Genomic DNA, 20,203 nt, shown 5'->3' on the forward strand with positions numbered 1-20,203 from the left:
CCCATCCTTCCTGGAGTGAGGTATCTTCTGCTGATGGCCCATTTGAGTCCCATTGTGGGACTGATAAAATTACTTCATCCCATTGGAAGTTGCTTCAGCCAGGGGGAAGAGCCCAACATTTCTTACCAAGATAAAACAGAGGTTTTGGGCCACTAAGGTAGCCCTTTCTCCACTGGACTCCAGAAGAAAACCGGATTTTTCCACATCACCACTGGATCTCCGGAAGGAAACTGCACCTTCTACAGAACCACTGCTTCTACTGAACCACATCTGTCACTGCAAGAGGACTGCAGCCACCATGGAATGGGATTGCTACCAACACCCTGCCTGATGGGGTGTCAGGTTGTACTCTGACTCTGTCAGGTTTTGGAGTTTGTTTCTTTGTAGTACTTTATTTCTATTTTAATTTCCCTAGTAAAGAATTGTTATTCCTAATTCCCATATCTTTACTTGAGAGCCCCTTGATTTTAAAATTATAATAATTTAGAGGGAGGGGCGTTTACATTCTCCATTTCAAAAAGGGGCTCCTGGCTTTCTTAGCAGACACCTATTATCCAAACTAGGACAGTGTGGACTTGCAATTTTTCGAAATCTTCATGCCAAGCCTCCATTTTATTCTTGAGGTTGTGGAAATGCTTGCCCATCTTGGATTTCAGGTTCTTTGAGGTCTTCTTCCTCTCTCTCCTTCTTTTAGAAAAACATTGGTGTCAGTGGGAAACTGACATTTCTCCCTTGACCAGAAAAATACCCATGCTCCTATCTTCTTTATAAATTCTGTTCTTGAGGATCTCTTGTTACTTCTTGCTGCAGGTTGGTTTTTTGTTCCTCTCTCTGGACAAGTAATCACTTCAGAGGAATTAATCATTGTGCTCAAAGGGCAATCCAGAAATGATTTTTTTTTTTTTTTTTTTGTTTTATTTCTTTATTCAGAGAGGAAACAAGTATCTCAGCCTTAGTTCCCTCATGTTCTGCCCATTTACCAATTCGTTTGCTCCAGACCTCTTTTTCTTAAGATCATCTTTTCTAATTCAGCCGCCTTGGAAAACAATTCACTCATCCCAGAGATGTGGAATTCACAGGCTGATGCACCTGTGGGTACCCCTTACTACGACCCTGGCTTTCAAATCCTATTGCAACAGGAGTTTGCTAGGGGAAGGAGCCTTGGCCTCCCTACTGTAGCCCCAGTTTTCTTCCTCACGTGCAGACTTTTTCTCTAACAGCTTTTTCCGGTTGTAAGGAGTTTTGGCACCACTGAGAGCACTGCTGAGCATGGACTTGGAGCTCCCGTGCTGCTGGTGAGGAATACTGGGAGGGATCCCGTTGCCTCCTCATAGCCCAAAGGTCTGGACAGCGTGGAGAGGCCAGGTAACACTAAATTCCAAGTGTTCCTTGCAGAAATTACATTCCCCTGCCAGCACCCAGCTGGCAAGAGCAGGGGCAGGAGGACAGCTGCCCTTAGAATCCAGGGGGTGGGATCCAGCAGAGGCCAGGCTGTCCTGGTCTGTGCTGGGAAAAGCCCACTGTTGGAATATCTCTGTACCCTGGGATCCTGGGGTCCTGCAAGGGGACTGGATGGGGAAGGGCAGTATAACAAAGGACTGGCTGGAGGCCTTTGGAAATGGGAATTTATGGACAATGGGACTGTTTGATCTGACTGCATGACAGACCTCTGGATTTCCTTCTTGCTTGGCAGGGTTTATTTCCAGGTAGTGTGGGCAAGGACTGGCACTGAGCTGCACAGAAAGGCTTCTGCCTTTTGTCCCTGTAGCTAAGCCCAGGATGAGATTCTTCCTTAAAGAAAGGACAAGAAATCCCAGAAGGGATGTGCTATGCCTTTGAAATAGCTACCAATTGTGAGGAACACCCCCTGCTAGAGTAGGACATGTCTCTGGTCAAAGAAGGTCATCCCTCTCACCAAACTGATCCCACCCCAAAGGCCAGGCTTTCTGCTGTGCTCTCAGGGAAGAGACCTCCACTGGCCTCGCTTCCCTCAGGGAGGGATAACACATCCTATCCCACCCCATCCCTTCCGATCCCACCCCACCCCATCCCTTCCGATCCCACCGCATCCCTTCCGATCCCACCCCATCCCTTCCGATCCCATCCCATCCTTTCCCATCCCACCCAATCCCTTCCAATCCCATCCCATCCTGTCACGTACTGTCCCATGCTGTCCCATCTAATCCCATCCCATCCCATCCCATCCCACCCCATCCCACGCCATCCCACCCCATCCCATCGTAACCTGTCTCGTCCCATCCCAAGGATGGTCACAGACAAGAGCAATGGGATGCAGCAAACTTACTTAATTTGAGCAGCATAATTTCGCTAGCCAAACAGGGAGTTGCTGCAGCTACTGCACCTACTGTACCATGGGTACATATGAAAAGAAAATGAAAAAGAAAATCAGGACATTTAACAAGGGCCTTTCCCCAAGGAACTCCAGGACTGCACTGAGCAGGTTCTGGGGCAGAACACATCCAGCAGCTGGCCCAGGAGCCATGAGGTCCTGTGCACCAGGAGCTCCACAGCAGTGCTGGAGGGTCCCTGATCCTCAGGGCCACTGAGGTTCTCCTGGGCCAGGAAGCTGCCTCAGCTGCCACAGCACTCAGGCACCACACAGGTGCCTCAGTCCCACCAGAGCACAGCCACTCTCACGAGGGTGAGACTCTTCTGCCTCACACACAAGGAGTGAAGAGGAACCTCCCAGGTCCCTTCACTGTCCCTTGGCACATGACCCTCAAAGCCTTGCTCAGCAACACCCCCTGCTAGAGTAAGATGTTTCTCTGGCTAAAGAAGGTCACCCCTCTGACCAAAATGATCCCACTCCAAAGGCCAGGCCTTCTGCTGTGCTCTGGGAGGAGTTCTGCAGGCAACGTGCTCAGGGGAGAGACCTCCTCTGGCCTCACTTCTCTCAGGGATAACACATTCCATCCCAAGGGGTCCCAAGGATGGCCACAGACAAGAGCCATGGAATACATGAGTCCACACTTACTTATGGACTCAAACTGGCCTCCTTGGAGGCCAATCCTGCCATGAACTCCTTTTTTTGGGGCCATTAGGTTGACATGCGAAGAAAATGAAAAATGAAAAATGAAAAAGAGGAAGCTTCACTATGATATTTCCCTAAGAATTTAAAGAATACTTTGAAGAGCTTATTTGGAACACTGATATCCCTTATACTACTCAAACCTCTGATCTACTCAGGATTTTAAAATGTACTTGTTTTCCCTTCCCGCACTGTCTACATAGAAGTAATACTGCTCTTACCAATTAACGGAATCATGTCCTTCTTTCTCGTCTCCCTTGTCCTTTTCTCTTGGTTCACTCTGTAATGCAAGGAAAAAGAGAGGGAAATGTTTATGTGGTGGGCACAGGACTAGAGAAGATAACACAGTTGATAAGATGTTCTGCTGTTCTCCCAGCTGGTACCTAACCCAGCTTGTCTGCCATGGATCTCTGAGAATTCTCACAGACACACACATCATCTTCCTTGGTCAAAATTAAGACCTTCTGCTTTTGCAGAGTGCAGAACCTGGTGTTCAACCCCAGTCACAATTTTCCACATAGGTAAGGGACCACTTTCCATTCTTTCAGACTCATATCCTGGAGGTTATCCTGACCAGCTATGAAGAAATAGCTTTCTGTGCAGAAAGGAAGATGCCCACCAAACTTCTCTCACTCCCCCTCTTTAATTGGACAGGAGATAAAAATATGACAGAAGAGCTCACATAAAGCCTGAGACATCCTTCACCTGGTGCCATCATGGGCAAACCAGACTCAACTTGGGGACAATTGCTTTGCTTTCTCAGCAATTCCCAAAAAAGCAGCAAGCCAAGCAACAAAGACAAAACTGAAACCACGTCACTCCCACCCTCCCCTCCTCCTGGTTGGGAACACACCTGGTGCAGGTGGCTGGGGGCAGCTGCAGTGCCAGATGCAAGTTGAGCTCCAGGTGGGAGCCTGAGACAAGAGCCCCAGTGCCAACAAAGCACAACAAAGGGCACCAAGAGCACTGGCACAGCTGGGGAAGGAACACCGAGAGACCCAAAAGGAGCTGAGGGCCTGGGAGGAAGAGCCAGACTTGAGCCTTGGGCATGCAGACTGTGAGGGGATAAAACTGAGGGGTTCTTTTGTTGGAGGAACAGCTCAGGCTGTTCCTGTGTTACTGCACTGAGAATAAATGGCTTTATGGAATCAGACACCTGAGACTCTGCTGTGGGAAACCTGGGCTGGAACCAGCGAGGACACAGGGGCTGAGGGTGGGACTGGGGACTGTGGGGAGTCCAGCAGGGCCCATTGGGGCACTGGAGCCACTGCTGGGGAGGGGCTCTGGTCCCAGCACTGAACACCTCTGGTGGCTGGAGTGTGATGGCCAGAGCGCCTCAGGAATGGCCAGACTGAAAAGTTTCCTTAACATCCTCTTCTGCAAAGTTGGCTGCAGAAAGCATGGCCTCACTCACCCTTCCACCAAAGCCACCTGTCCCTTCTGACCGCATCCATCAGAGCAGCAATGATGGGGTGAAGGCAGAAGCAGGCACTGCTCAGGAGTGAGGAAAGGTCTGCTCAGGGCACAGCTCGCTGCCGTGCTCTGCTCTCCCTCTCTTTCTGCACTCCATTTCCCTGAGCTGTCTGCTCCCTGTGAATTTTTGTTTTCTCTGCCAAGGGCCACTTTTCAGGGAAGGAGGAGGACCTGGACTGAATTAAGGAACCCCTGTCAAAAGTTGCTGCCTGTCAAGAAAGCTTTCCTGGTGTTCAAGGGGAATATAGACGCGGGTGAGGAAAAGAGCTCCACTGAGGACTGTAAATAGAGAAACACCAGCAGGGGCCCAAGAGAAGTCACAGGCCCAGGCCCGTGGCTGTCCCATGGGTTCAGCCCAGGATTGAACCCAGCTCTATTTCCCCCCACTAACTTCTCCAATTTTCCTCTGGTCTGAAAGGAAGGGAAGAATATAAATGGCATAAAATGCTCAATATTTGAGGGGTTTTCTCCTGAAAGCAGAGCAATAGAGCGATGGCTTCTTAAACAGTAACAATATACAGACCATGTGCACGTGGAGCTGTCCTGAATGTGCCTCTGCTATTATGAACACAGACATTTACCTCAGATCACCACTCATGGAAAGATGGTTGTGCTTCCAAGAATGGGGCACTCCACTTCTCACAGTCAGGGAAAAATTGTTCTCTCTTTATCCCTGTCTCATATTTAGAAAGAGCCCTGACAACAGGTTTAGACAGGAAAATTAATTTCTGCAGGACCGTATCTGATATCCTGAGCCAAAGCTGAAGCTTTGAGGGTAAGAAAGAGAAGGAAGAGGGAAAGAGAGGAGAAGGGAGCAGAAAGAAAAGGGCAAATGCAGGATGGAAAGGATGAGAGAAAAAAGAAAAAGACTGGCCAAAAAAAAAAAAAAAAAAAAAAAAGTTCTCTTCTGCATTGTCAGTGATGTCTCTGCTGGTCCAAAAAAAAAAAAAAGAAAAGAAAAGAAAAAGATGTAGCAGCTTCTGAGCTCAAAATCAGCAATTTTGGGTTTTTAGGGGTTGAGAAACTCCCATTAAGGAGCATTTGGGCAAAGAAACTGCAAGTGTGGGAGCTTTGGGACTCAGAAATAGTGATTTAGGGAGCTTTGGGGTCCCAAACACTGGTTTAGAGAGATTTGGAGGTTCTGAACAAGCTCAAACTTTAGGCAGCACTGGGCTTGAAAAACACCAATCTAGAGAGCATTTGGCTCAAAACCACTGATTTGGGGAAATTTTGGCCTCAGAAGTCCCATCTAGGCAACTTTCCAGCTCAAAATTCCAATTTAGGGAACTCTTGGGCCCAGAAACACATGTTTAAGGGACTACAGCCCTCAAAAAGGGATGTCAGGAAGCTTTGGGGGTCAGGAAAAGCAACTTGGGGAGCTTCAGGGCTCAGAAACACCAATTTAATGAGTTTGGGTCTCAGGAAAATCAATGTCCAGAGACTCTGGACTCAAAGGCAGCAATTTAGGATACTTTAGGGCTCAGCAATACCCATTCAAGGCGCTTTTGGGAACTTGTCAGCTGAGAATGCAGAAGTTTCAGGAGCACTGCCGCTCAGAAACATCTACCTGGGGAGTTTTTGGGACCTGAAACAGCATTTGGGTTCAGAAATACTGATTTTGGGAGCATTAAACACCCATTTGAGGCTCTTAAACACCAATTTAGGGACACAGAGGCCTAAGAAACCCTGACTGGGGGAGTTCAAGGTTGAGAAAAAATGACATCAGGAGCTTTAGGAATCAGGGAGAGTGATTTGGGGATGTTTTCAGATCAGAAAGAGCGATTTAAAGAGCTTTCGGGCTCCAATAAAAAAACAATTTAAGAAGATTTTGGGTTCTGTAGTCCCATTTAGAGAGTTTTGGAGCTCCAAACCAGTGATGTAGGGAGCTTTTGTGTTCAGAAACATCAGTTTCTGGAGCAGAAGGAACAATCCGTGGGGAAACAAGGGAGTAGGGGCTGCAGCTTACCTGGACAAGGCTGGGAATGAGCAGCTCCACGCTGGGGGTGTGAGCACCGGGGTGCAAGCACCAGGGTGAGAGCACTGCGGGGGCTTGTCCCGGTTATATCTCATCTGCCTGCTGGCATTCCCACCCCCACGGGCTGCTCCCTCCTCCCCCCAGCACTTCCCTTCTTGGCTTTACACTGATTTCCTGTAAATGCCTGGAACACTGAAATTGAAAATGCTCTGAGCAGGGGTTGGCTCCTTGGATGGGGGCAGGGGGAGGAAAATCAGCACAGCCTGAGGCCAGTCCCTGCTCCTGAAGGCATCCCAGGGCACGGGGAATGCACTGGGAGGAGACTGGGAGCGCTGGGACTAAACCCCACACTCTGATGGCAAACAGGGCACGTGCCTTGAGTTAGGGGCATGAGGGCTTTGGAACACTGATTTTGGCAACTTCACTGCGTAGAAAGCATCCACTTCATTAGCTTGGGCGCTGTGATAGTGATGTGAGGAGCGTTGGAGCTGAACAAGGTCATGTGGGGGGGCTCTGTGGCTCTAGAACACTGATTTTGAAAGGGTTTTGGCTGAAGGAAAAAAGCCTAAGGAGCTCTGAGTCTCACAGAAAGCAATTTAGGGGTATTCTGAACTCAGAAACAGCAACTTGGAGAGATTTGGAGTTGCGAAACACACATTTGAAGATATTTTGGTCTGAAACACCAATCTAGGGAGCTGAGAAACACACATTTAGGGAGGATTTGTGCCCAGAAATACCAAATTAAAGAGTTTTTGACCTCCCAAATCAAAAATCTCTTGAGGGACGGTTTTGTTCACAAGGGCTGGAATACAAGTATGGGTAGGCCTGGCAGACTGACTGTATCCCAAACCCACCACAGCAAGGGCTGTGAGCCTGTGGTGATGAAAACAAGCACTGGATGACTGCAAACATACCCTGTGTGCCATGTCACTGCCTGGGACGCTGTCCTGGGCCTTGAAAACAAGTTCTGGGGACGCAGCAGTGCAGAAAGAATGGAGTCACACAAGGGAAGGCACTTCCAAAACAAACTTACAGACACTTGGCCAAGAAGCAGGCACTGAATGGATTTAGGACACCCCCTGGGATGGACCAGCCTCTGGAAAGATGGAGAGATGGAATGGGCTGGGGAAGGTGACAGTGAGCAGTGGGTGGTGGCACTGTAACATTCTGTTACAAGTGATGTTATTCTTGCATCAAGAACAAAATGAGATGAAGTGATGTACACGGAAATGTTTGTCACTTTGAGAAATCACCCTGAACAGCAAAAGGATTGTGGTACTCATTTAACACCTTTGGATACTTTTGTTTAGGCTTTAGAGAAGGAAAATAATGACAAAACTATTAAATGTTGTTGTTCTATGCGTAGCATGGGACGTGTCTGCTCTAAGTAATTAGATTGTCACAAGGAAGCAGGTTTAAATGTATTTGTAAAGTCCAATGCATAGAGGGCTAAGAAGGCCAGCTGCAGGCACAGACAAGAAAGCAGTAAAGAGAAGAGAAGGTTCAGGGGGAAGGTAGGAGTTGCCTGGCTCCTATTTGCATTGTATAGTCCCCGATGATATTTGAATAAAATTACAGGAAATCCAGGAAACAGATGGTTTGATACAGATAAACAACCTGGTAGGGGCAGTACACAGAGAATGGAAAAAAACAGCAGGAGGTGACTACACAGAAAATAACAGCAGTAACAGAAGAAATCAGCAAAGGACTCCTGCCCCCAGGGAGCAGGTGGGTCTCGTGGCAGAGGAAGGGGTTCAGTTCCTCAACCTTCATTAGGAAGATTGGGAACAAATCAATGCCCATATTGTAAAAAGGAAGCAGGAGTGTCCTCACCTAAAACCCAGGACTTCTCCAAACCCCCTCATGACAATGGCTGGGTACCTGTGGAGGGGACCAGAGGTTTCATCCCCAGCAGAGCCTGTGGTAACAGCCACACTGGGAAGTGGAAAACTGGAATTTTTGATAGGCACAGGAGCTGGTTCTTCTGTATTAAATACCCTGCAAGGGAACTTAAGTGATGATTCCATCACAACTGTCAGTGCCACTGGGATTTGTGTAATGTGCCCCTTTTTCAATCCAATGATATCCAAACCGGGAAAATTACGGAGAACCCATCATTTTTTGTACTTGCCTAACTCTAGAAATCATTTTTAGGAGGAAATTTACTTGAAAAATTGAATGCAATCAAGTATTGAGAGGGGTACATTCACATGAAAATCCCTGAGCCTAAATATGTGGAAGCTTCAATTTTTTCTGTTACAGGAACTGACTTCCCAATCTGAACCGATCCCAAAGAAAATTAAGGATGCAGTAATCCCCACTGCATGGGCCAGTGGGATTGCTGGAAAATCAGAAGGAACTTCTAAGAATCAAACTAAAATCAGACATGGGAGCAGTAAAACAAAACCAATAACCATTAAAACTGGAAAGCTGAAAAGGCTTATTACCTGTCATCAACAAATTTTCAAGGTACAGATTATTGATGGAATGTGAGCCTAAATATAATCCCCCAATTCTGCCAGTCAAAGATACAAAATACTAATGGTAAAGATTATGTGTTAGTACAAGACTTAATAGCAATTAATAAAATAGTAAGGGAGCTAACCCATACGCACTCTTAACCACACCAAAGGAAAATTTGGAATGGTTCATTGTAATAGATTTATACACCTTTTTCTGCACGCCTCTAGGCCATGACAGCCAGGAATTCTTCACAATTCAGTAGGAAAATACACAGACAGGACTGTGTTACCACAAGGATTTAAAAATTCTCCCACAGTTTCTGGGAAATAACTGGCAAAGGAATTGAAGGAACCTTGAATCTGCAGGGGACTGAGTTACAATTTGTTGTTGATATCCTGATGCCACCAAAACTGAAGAACAGTGCAGAAACCCTACTGTTGAATTGTTAAACTTTCTAGCATTAAGTAATGACAGGGTATCAAGGGTGAAGGCCCATGTGGTAAAGAAGACTGTGTGACCTTTCTGAGTTTGGAAATTCTCTGAGGTCAAAGCATGTTCGGGCATAAGCCATGAGCTGTAAGAGAGTTGCTCGCCTTTCTCAGAATTACTAACTGGTGGACCATTAATTTTGAATTACTAGTCCAGCCTTGGTATGGACGTTTAAAAACTGCCCATCTAAGGCTCTCTTATCAGGTGTTTCAGCACAGAGGGTCAAACCAGTTGCTCTAGCACAGACATTGGAACTGAGAGAAAGAAAGAGAGAAACAGAAAGAAAGAAAGAAAGAAAGTGTCCCGGTTTTAAAGGGACAGTATTACCAGGAAAAGGAAATTCAGGAACTCACAGGCACAAAAAAGGTATAGGTTGGGAATAACAGTTCTTTACTGATATATTTATAAGACAAACGAAAACAGCATCAGCTATATGAAAGAAAAAAAAAAACAGTGACAGAACAGAACGGAATTCAGTCCCAGTCCCTTTTTCAGTCACCGATGACTCTCCGAAGGAGCAGGGCAGGCGGCTTCTCAGTCGCGGCTGCTGCAGGGGCAGGGGAGGGGGCCAGGTGGCCTCCTCGCCCCAGGTGGAAGAAAAGGTGAGGAAGGAATTCCGCTCACCGTGGGCATCCCAGTTCCCAGTTGTTCAGAGGAAAGCAGGAAGCTTTAGCAGTCCAAATCCAAGAAGCCTGATCCCAACCGGAGAAACGGAACCTCTCTCCTCCAGTTCGGCCGGCGAGCTGTAGAGTTCTCCTACCCCCAGTGTCCTCTTACTTGCCGAAAACAAAAGCAGGACTCCACCTTTCCCTAATGGGCCATCATTGCTTCAGCTAGTCCTTTGTCTCCAGCTCTTAACGGCTAATAGGAGAGCCATCCCGGCTAGCTTAACATAATAATGGGAAAAATTTCTAAACCTCACCAACCCACAACATTATCCACCCCAAATTTTTTCCATACTGACATACTACATTAAATTAGAAACTTTAAATTACATACATACATGCAGTTACAGACAAAGTATCATAGGTAGTTCACCCTAGAACAAGGTCTCCTTGGGGTATGCATCGGGTTTCTCCATCCTTTTGCATCACCCACCAGGTACAACCTGGTCCTTGAGCAAAAACCACCCCACAGACAGGATTGTCTTTGCTGGAGGCAGAGTTCACCCAAACAGTTTTCCCTAGCATACCTCTCATGTGTACCACTGGAACCTTATCCCCATCTGGTGTTCCCAAAAGCTCAGATTGGGCAGGGCCTGCTCGGTTAGTGGAACCTCGGGTATTCACTAACCACGTGGCCTTTGGTAGATTACTTTCCCAGTTCTTGAAAGTCCCCCCACCAAGTGCCTTCAAGGTGGTTTTAAGCAGGCCATTGCACCGTTCGACCTTCCCAGCCGCAGGTGCATGGTAGGGGATATGGTACACCCACTCAATGCCGTGTTCCCTAGCCCAGCTGTTTATGAGGCTGTTCTTGAAATGAGTCCCGTTGTCTGACTCAATTCTCTCAGGGGTACCATGCCTCCAAAGGACCTGTTTCTCAAGGCCCAGGATGGTGTTCCGAGCAGTGGCATGAGACACAGGGTAGGTCTCCAACCATCCGGTGGTGGCTTCCACCATGGTCAGCACGTAGCGCTTGCCTTGGCGGGTCTGAGGCAGTGTGATGTAGTCAATCTGCCAGGCCTCCCCGTACTTATATTTGGACCAACGCCCACCATACCAGAGGGGCTTCACTCGCTTGGCCTGTTTGATGGCAGCGCACGTATCACAGTCATGGATGACTTGAGAGATACTGTCCATGGTTAGATCCACCCCTCGGTCTCGTGCCCACTTATACGTGGCATCTCTGCCCTGATGACCTGAGGCGTCATGGGCCCATCGAGCCAGGAACAATTCTCCCTTGTGTTGCCAATCCAGGTCTATTTGTGACACCTCTATCTTTGAGGCCTGATCAACCTGCTCGTTGTGTTGGTGTTCCTCATTAGCCCGACTCTTGGGGACATGGGCATCCACATGACGAACTTTCACAGGTAGCTTCTCTACCCGGGTGGCAATGTCTTTCCACTCGTCGGCAGCCCAGATTGGTTTTCCCCTATGTTGCCAGTTTGCCTTTTTCCACCTTTCCAGCCAACCCCACAGAGCATTGGCTACCATCCACGAGTCAGTATAAAGGTAGAGCTTTGGCCACTTCTCTCTTTCAGCAATGTCCAGGGCCAGCTGAACAGCTTTGAGTTCAGCAAATTGACTTGATCCACCTTCTCCTTCAGTAGCTTGTGCAACCTGTCGTGTGGGGCTCCATACGGCTGCTTTCCGCTTCCGGTTCATCCCCACGACGCGGCAGGAGCCGTCGGTGAAAAGAGCGTAGCATGTTTCATCTGCTGGCAGTTGGTTATACAGTGGGGCTTGCTCAGCGCGGCTCACTTGTTCTTGCTCCTCATCATCGGCGAGACCAAAATTTTCACCTTCTGGCCAGTTTGTAATTATCTCCAAAATCCCAGGGCGATTTGGGTTTCCGATGCGGGCGCGTTGCGTGATGCGGGCAATCCACTTGCTCCATGTGGCGTCAGTGGCGTGGTGGGTAGAGGGAACCTTTCCTTTGAACATCCACCCCAGCACTGGTAGTCGGGGTGCCAGGAGGAGTTGTGCTTCGGTCCCAATCACCTCTGAGGCAGCTTGGACTCCTTCATAGGCAACCAAGATCTCCTTCTCTGTGGGAGTGTAGTTGGCTTCAGACCCTCTGTAGCTCCGGCTCCAGAATCCCAGAGGTCGGCCTCGAGTCTCCCCAGCCACCTTCTGCCAAAGGCTCCAGGACAAGCCATGGTTCCCGGCTGCAGAATAAAGCACATTCTTTACCTCTGGTCCCGTCCTGATTGGGCCAAGGGCCACTGCATGAGCGATCTCCTGCTTGATCTGGGCAAAGGCTTGCTGCTGCTCAGCACCCCAGTGGAAATCGTTCTTCTTACCGGTGACCAGGTAGAGAGGGCTCACAATCTGGCTGTACTCAGGAATGTGCATTCTCCAAAAGCCTATGGCACCTAGGAAAGCTTGTGTTTCCTTCTTGCTGGTTGGTGGAGACATTGCGGTGATCTTATTGATGACCTCAGTGGGGATCTGGCACCGTCCATCTTGCCACTTTACTCCCAGGAACTGGATCTCTCGGGCAGGTCCTTTGACTTTGCTCTTTTTAATGGCAAAGCCGGCTCCCAGCAGAATCTGTATGATCTTTTCTCCTTTCTCAAATACCTCCACTGCGGTGTTCCCCCACACAATGATGTCATCTATGTATTGAAGATGTTCTGGAGCTTCACCCTTTTCCAGTGCAGACTGGATCAATCCATGATAGATGGTGGGGCTGTGTTTCCACCCCTGGGGCAGATGATTCCACGTGTACTGCACGCCCCTCCATGTAAAGGCAAACTGAGGCCTGCACTCTGCTGCCAGATGAATGGAGAAAAATGTGTTGGCAATGTCAATGGTGGCATACCACCTTGCTGCCTTGGACTCCAGCTCGTACTGGAGTTCCAGCATGTCCAGCACGGCAGCGCTCAGCGGTGGAGTCACTTCGTTCAACGCACGATAGTCCACAGTCAATCTCCATTCTCCATCAGACTTGTGCATGGGCCAGATGGGCTGTTGAAGGGTGAGTGGGTTTTGCTGACCACCCCTTGGCTCTCCAGCTCACGGATCATCTTGTGGATGGGGATCACAGCATCTCGATTCGTCCGGTACTGCCGGCGGTGCACTGTTGAGGTGGCAATTGGCACTCGCTGCTCTTCCACCTTCAGGAGTCCCACTGCAGATTGGTTTTCTGACACTCCAGGCAAGGTGTTCAACTGCTTAATGCCCTCTGCCACTACAGCAGTTATTCCAAAAGCCCATCTGTATCCCTTTGGGTCTTTGTAGTAGCCACTCCTGAGAAAGTGTATGCCTAGAACGGGCGGTGCCTCTGGGTCAGTTACAATCGGATGTTTCTGCCACCCCTCTCCTGTCAGGTTCACCTCAGCTTCCAGCAAAGACAATTCCTGTGATCCCTCCGTCACCCCAACAATGGAAACACGCTCTTCCCCCACATGTTCTGATGGTATTAGGGTGCATTGTGAACCAGTATCAACTAATACCCTGAATTCTTGTGGTTCTGATGTGCCAGGCCATCGGACCCACACAATCCAATAGACTCTGTTATCCCGTGCCTCTCCCTGGCTAGAGGCAGGGCCCCTCCAGCCCTGGTTATTATTCCTTTCCTGAACATACATAGTGGAGGTTCCTTCAAGTGGGTCTGACAGATCATCCTCCCTTATGTAATGCCCAGCACCTTGGTCATGGGAGGTTGAGGCTACCTTCACTTTAGTGTAGCTCCCTCGGTTAGCATTTCCCTCCCTGAGTTGACGCACCCATGCTGCCAAGACAGAAGTGGGTTTCCCATCCCATTTTCCCATGTCTTCCCCATGGTCACGCAGGAAAAACCATAGGTCAGTTCATGGGGTGTACCCTCTTCCACTAGCTGGGGAGCGTTGGGCTGTAACCTTGGGGTATGAGGCTCGCACTGGTGCTGCCTTGATCTTCCTGATCTCCTCCCTCATCTCACTTATGTCACCTCTCATCCCCCTCACCTCCTTCATCTCCTCCTTCATCCCCCTCACCTCCTGGACCACGGAAGAAACCTGGGCCTGCACTACGCCATTCATCATACTGTGAAAATCCCTAAGCTTGTTAGCAACAGAGCTCACTGTTTCTCGGTGCTCATCAGCATTAATCATTGCAATGAAGGTGGTGTATTGAGATGGCCCTCGGTTTGCCAGGTTCCACAGCATGTGACCTGTGCACCTGACCTTGTCAGGGTCATTGTCATGCTGTCTATTCTTTTTAAAGAGTACAGTAATTTCACGATTATAAGCCGCACCATTTTGACTAAAATTTTGTTCCGAACCGAAAGTGCGGCTTATAATCAGGTGCGGCTTATATATGGACAAAGAACGAAAAGTTGCTGTTTTAGTTTGGAGGACAGGTGTCTGCTGAGAAAGGCAGGAACTTCTCTTTGAAATGGAGAATGTAAACCCCCTCTCTCCAAATTATTACAGTTTTGAAATCAAGGGGCTTTCAGGCAAAAATATGGAAATTAGGAATAACAGTTCTTTTCTAGGGAAATCAGAATAGAAATACAGTACTACAAAGAAACAAACTCCAAACCCTGACAAAGTCAGAGTACAACTTGACACCCCGTCAGGCAGGGTGTTGGCAGCAGTCCCATTCAATGGTGGCTGCATTCTCCTGCAGTGACAGATGTGACTCAGTTGGAGCAGTGCTCCTGTACAAGGTGCAGTTTCCCTCCCAAGGTCCAGTGGTGATGTGCAGAAATCCGGATTTCCTCTGAGTCCAGTGGAGAAAAGGGCTCCCTTAGTGTCCCAAAACCTCTGTTTTTATCTTGGTAAGAAATGTTGGGCTCTTCTCCCTGGCTGGAGCAACTTCCAATGGGATGAAGTAATTTTATCAGTCCCACAGTGGGACTCAATGGGCCATTAGCAGACAATGACTCCCTGGAGGAAGAATGGGTTGTGAAAAGATAAAGAACAATGCCCTGCCTGGTTTCAATGGATGGCCCATTAGCAGATTATCTGCCATTGAGACAAGGATCACTGTCCCTACCCTCAACAGATGGTGATAGAATAGATACCTTTTATCACACTCTGTATTGTAATGTGCGACTTATAATCAGGTGCGGCTTATATATGGACAAAAAACCAAAAAGTTGCTGAAACCCAGAAGTGCGGCTTATACTCAGTGCGGCTTATAATCGTGAAATTACTGTACCTCCAGTACCGCCACCTCTCTCAGCTGTTGAATCCCTTCCTCAACGGTTTTCCAATGTGTTCTATTATGGTACTCCTGCATTCTTTCTCTGTTGACAAACCTCTCTCTTACACTCATTAAAAGCCACTCCCAGAGGGGAAGGGGGCCTGGCTCCCTTACGAATATTTGGTCCACACCTGAGTCCTGGGACAAGGATCCCAAATTCCTTGCCTCTGTACCATCCAAGTGCACACCTGTACCCATGAGGTCCCAGACCCGAAGTAACCAAGTTGTCAAAGCCTCCCGGCCCCGTCGTGCAATATCTTTCCGCAGATTGCGGAGATTTTCATAAGACAGGGACTCAGTGATGATTTCAACCTCTGGCTCCCCTGCTGGTTGTGAGGGCCTTCCTCTCTGGTCCTCTTTGTCTAGGTGCCTTGCTTTCATTTTAGACTTCCTAGTTTCTACAGGGGCGACTGTTGCTGGCTGTGAGTGCCCTTGCAATTCAGCTGGACCCTGGGCAGATGTAACACCTATGGGTTCCACTACAGCATCACTGGATTCTCCCCCTTTATGGTAGGGCTTCTCACCAGCTGGGGAAAGGTACTCCTTCATCATCTGGCCTATCTCCTTCACTAGAAGCCCCACCCACTCCGGGTGGTTTCTTTCTGAGATGGGCTGTGGGGCAGGGTCAGGCTCTGGGGCAGCATCCCTAGTCTCTGGGGTAGGGTCAGGCTCTGGGGCAGCATCCCTATTTCCTGGAGTAGGTATCAGAGTTGTTATCCAGCTCAATCCCCCGTTATCTCTTAATGTTAAATAGGACAAGCCTATCAGTAACACCAGCCACTGTACGATATCATTAGCATTCAGAGAAAATCTGAACCCTTCAAAAACTGGTGGGGTAGACCCAAAAATTTGGGTGAGGGGTTGGGAGAAAATTTCTCCTGGTGTTATTCCCTCACAGTAGGTGCCATTATTAAAGTAATCCCAAAAACATGCATTTAGTGTGTGGTATCCCTGAATCCATGTACCCGCCGTCCAAAGGAAGTAAAAATCCATGAATTCCTCACCTTATCAACCCATAAAGCAAGTTCGATAACAGTCACAGTAGCCTTAGTTACAGGGCCCATGCTTATGTAAGGGTTTGCAAATGGGAGATATACATGTATGAACATGTGCAGCCCAAACCAGATTAAACTGGACCACATGTTGCTAGCACACACAAAAAAAAACAATCTCAGGCAACTGAGGAATTGTTATTCCTTAACCTCGTGCCCCACGTTGGGCGCCAAGATCTGTCCCGGTTTTAAAGGGACAGTATTACCAGGAAAAGGAAATTCAGGAACTCACAGGCACAAAAAAGGTATAGGTTGGGAATAACAGTTCTTTACTGATATATTTATAAGACAAACGAAAACAGCATCAGCTATATGAAAGAAAAAAAAAAACAGTGACAGAACAGAATGGAATTCAGTCCCAGCCCCTTTTTCAGTCACTGATGACTCTCCGAAGGAGCAGGGCAGGCGGCTTCTCAGTCGCGGCTGCTGCAGGGGCAGGGGAGGGGGCCAGGTGGCCTCACCGCCCCAGGTGGAAGAAAAGGGTGAGGAAGGAACTCTGCTCACTGTGGGCGTCCCAGTTCCCAGTTGTTCAGAGGAAGCAGGAAGCTTTAGCAGTCCAAATCCAAGAAGCCTGATCCCAACCGGAGAAACGGAACCTCTCTCCTCCAGTTCGGCCGGCGAGCTGTAAGAGTTCTCCTACCCCCAGTGTCCTCTTACTTGCCGAAAACAAAAGCAGGACTCCACCTTTCCCTAATGGGCTATCAGATTGCTTCAGCTAGTCCTTTGTCTCCAGCTCTTAACGGCTAATAGGAGAGCCATCCTGGCTAGCTTAACATAATAATGGGAAAAATTTCTAAACCTGGCCAACCCACAACAGAAAGAAAGAAAGAAAGAAAGAAAGAAAGAAAGAAAGAAAGAAAGAAAGAAAGAAAGAAAGAAAGAAAGAAAGAAAGAAAGAAGGAAGGAAGAAGGAAGGAAGAAGGAAGGAAGGAAGGAAGGAAGGAAGGAAGGAAGGAAGGAACAAAGGAAGGAAGGAAGGAAGGAAGGAAGGAAGGAAGGAAGAAAGAAAGAAAGAAAGAAAGAAAGAAAGAAAGAAAGAAAGAAAGAAAGAAAGAAAGAAAGAAAGAAAGAAAGAAAGAAAGAGAAAGAAAGAGAAAGAAAGAGAGAAAGAAAGAGAGAAAGAGAGAAAGAAAGAAAAAAAGAAAGAGAGAGAAAGAAAAATAAATCTGGATGGATTCTAAGTACACTTTCGGTGTAGTGCTTGCCCATGGAGAAATCTGAGAGAGAGGTTTGTTATCAGCACAAGGTATTGTCAATCAAACACAGGGCACAAATATTACACTTGGAAGCAGCACAAAAACCAGCTGAAGTTACAATTCTGCACTGTGGAACACACCAGACAAGTAAAATAGGGACAAAATAGAGAAATTACTTGGCTGACAGGCTGTCTAAAGAGGCATCCACGTTTTGGTTCCACAACGAGAAGTTAGTCTACCGGCAGTCAGCCAGAATATGGTGCAAGAGACTGTCAGTTAATTGAAGCATTAAATTCTAGATTTCATCCTGGGCATAGGGGATTGGTGCAGGAAAAGGGGGTGCAGAGGGGGCCCTGTACCCAGAAATGAGGCTTCAGTGGGGTCCTGGTGCCAGGGAAGGGAGATTGAGAGGTTCAAGGGGGTCCCGGGGGTCAAGGAAAGGGTACTTGGAGAGGTGGGATGGGGGATGCAGCATCTCTGTGCACAGGAAAGGAGGCTTCAGGAGTTCCCAGTGTCGGGGAGAGGCAGGTCACAGGGTGGAGACCATGGGATTCTCGGATCCTCAGCACTGCGGAAAACTTGGATTAGGGTTGGGAAAGCCAGGAATGGGGTTCCACAAAGTCCCAGGGCCAAGGAAAAGGAGAGGTCTGGGGACTGGGAGAGGTGGGATGGCTGGCAGTCGGGGTGCGGGGCGGTCCTGGTGCCAGATAAAGGGGTGCAGGGAGGTCCCCATGCACGGAACTTGAGGCACTGGAAAAGGTGGGATGTGGGTTCCAGGAGTCACTGTGCTCAGGAAAGGAGGGTCGCAGGAGTCCACACGCTCAAGGAAAGGAGAAGGGGGTGTCACAAGGTGGGGAGACCCGGGACGGTCGGCACTGGGGATTCTGGGGCTCCCCAGTGTTGAAGAAGGGGGTGCTGGAGGCTGCAAACTGTAGAAATGGGGATCCAGGGACTCCCGAGGTCAAGGAAAAAGGAGGGGCCTGGGAGGGTCTGGGACGAGAGTGGGCAGGAAAATGGGCTGTAGGGGGGATTCCGCTGCCGGATAACGGGCCATGTGCTGGGGAAGAAGTTGCAGCAGGTGTCCAGTGCTCAGGCCTGGGGGTTCACGAACATCCAGGTGCCAAGCTGAGGGGGGTCCTGCTGGCGGATAAAACGATTAAGGAAGATTCTCAGTGCCCAGGAATGGAGGCTGAGGGGAATTCCGGTGCAGGGAATGGAGGTTCAGGGTCCCAGGGCCGGCGCCATGGCGCTGCTCCGCGGCGCCAGCCCCGCCCCCAGGGCCGGCCCCGGCCCCGCGATTGGCTCCGCTCGTTCCTGCCCGCCAATGGCAGCCTGCGCTGCCCGTGACGTCACCGCGGCCCGGCGGCGCACGGCAGTGAACGTGCTCGCGGGAGCGCTACAGGAGAGAATTGCTGGGGATTCATCGGGATCCTCTCGGGCTCCCACAGACCCTGCCGGACCCCCTGGGACCACTCTGCAGGCAGAGCAAGGGCTGCGGAACTGGGGGAACCCAGAAATGGGCGGGCTCTGGTGGCGTCCAAGGGTGAAGGAAACGGAGACACGAGAGCCGGGAAGGGCCCAAGCTTCAATGAAAGGGGAGTGCAGGGACTGGGAGGGGGGTCATGAGGGGTCCAGGGTGTCCCTGTGCCCAGGAAAGGGGAGTCCAGGGGTGTGTGGTGTTGAAGAAAGCGGGGTCTGGGGGCTGGGAAGGGCAGAAATGGGGGTTCAGGGGGTCCTGGGATCAAGGAAAAGGGGTCTTAGGTCTGGGAGATGAGGGATGGCTGGAAAGGGAGTGCAGGGGGTGTTGGTGCAGGATAAGGGGGTGCAGGGGCGTCCCGGAGCCCGGGATGGGGACTCAGGAGGATCCCAGTCCTGGATATGGGCATGCAGTGGGGTCTCGGTGCGCAGGAATGGGGGTCCAGGTGCTCCTTGTGGCCGGGTAAGGGGCTCCCATGGGCAGAAATGGGGGTTCCGGGTGGTTCCCGTATCTGGGAATTGGGGTTCGAGGGGGTTCTTTTCCTTGGAAAGGAGGTTCAGGGGATCCCGCTGCCGGACAAGGGAGTTCAGGAGGGTCCCAGTGCTCAGGAATGGTGGTTCAGGGAGTCCCAGTGGCGGAGAGGGGATGCAGGGTGGTCCCGTATACAGGAGTGGAGGGTCAGGGGTTTTGGATAACGGGGTGCAGGGGATCCCAGTGGCGATGAAGGGGGGTTCTTGGTGGTTCCCCTTCCCAGGAATGGGGGTCAGGGTGTCCTGCTGCTGGGGTCCCACTCACCTCACCTCATGCCTCCGGGGACCCCCCAAGAGCCCCGGGATTGCCAGGAGTGTCCCCAGACCCAGTGCTGCTCTGCTGCGGCCCTGCCCAGCCCTGCTGGTGCTGAAAGTGGCCAGAAAATCAACTTCCTAACATAATCTGTGCCATTAGAAAGCAGGAATTTTTTATCTGCACAGGACACACAGAGGATATCTCCTTAATCTGTGTGTGTGGTGACTCTTTACAACAAGGTATTTATCCATCATAATAATATATATTCATTACAATGTGCTTCTACTCTAACACATAAACACCACCTTCCTCAAACTCATTTGCATGCCTCTGCCTCTTATGGTCCTGGAAGGTCTTCTCAAGGGGCCTCTGGTGGCTGTACTCGCTGAAT

General features: G+C 49.4%; 1 protein-coding gene across 1 annotated transcript in view; it reads right to left on the reverse strand.

Annotated features, from left to right (window-relative positions):
• The window catches only part of LOC117011533, a 52,864-nt gene that overhangs the window by 6,663 nt on the left and 25,998 nt on the right, over positions 1–20,203 (reverse strand). The window contains exons 3-6 of the mRNA XM_033086958.1: positions 7,412–7,464; positions 6,489–6,562; positions 3,271–3,329; positions 2,306–2,365 (exon numbers count right to left, since the gene is read on the reverse strand). Of these exons, the coding sequence (XP_032942849.1) occupies positions 2,306–2,365; positions 3,271–3,329; positions 6,489–6,562; positions 7,412–7,464 (246 nt within the window). The remainder of the gene's footprint in view (positions 1–2,305; positions 2,366–3,270; positions 3,330–6,488; positions 6,563–7,411; positions 7,465–20,203) is intronic.

Source organism: Catharus ustulatus, unplaced genomic scaffold, assembly GCF_009819885.2.
Source record: "Catharus ustulatus isolate bCatUst1 unplaced genomic scaffold, bCatUst1.pri.v2 scaffold_85_arrow_ctg1, whole genome shotgun sequence".
Lineage (NCBI taxonomy): Eukaryota > Metazoa > Chordata > Aves > Passeriformes > Turdidae > Catharus > Catharus ustulatus.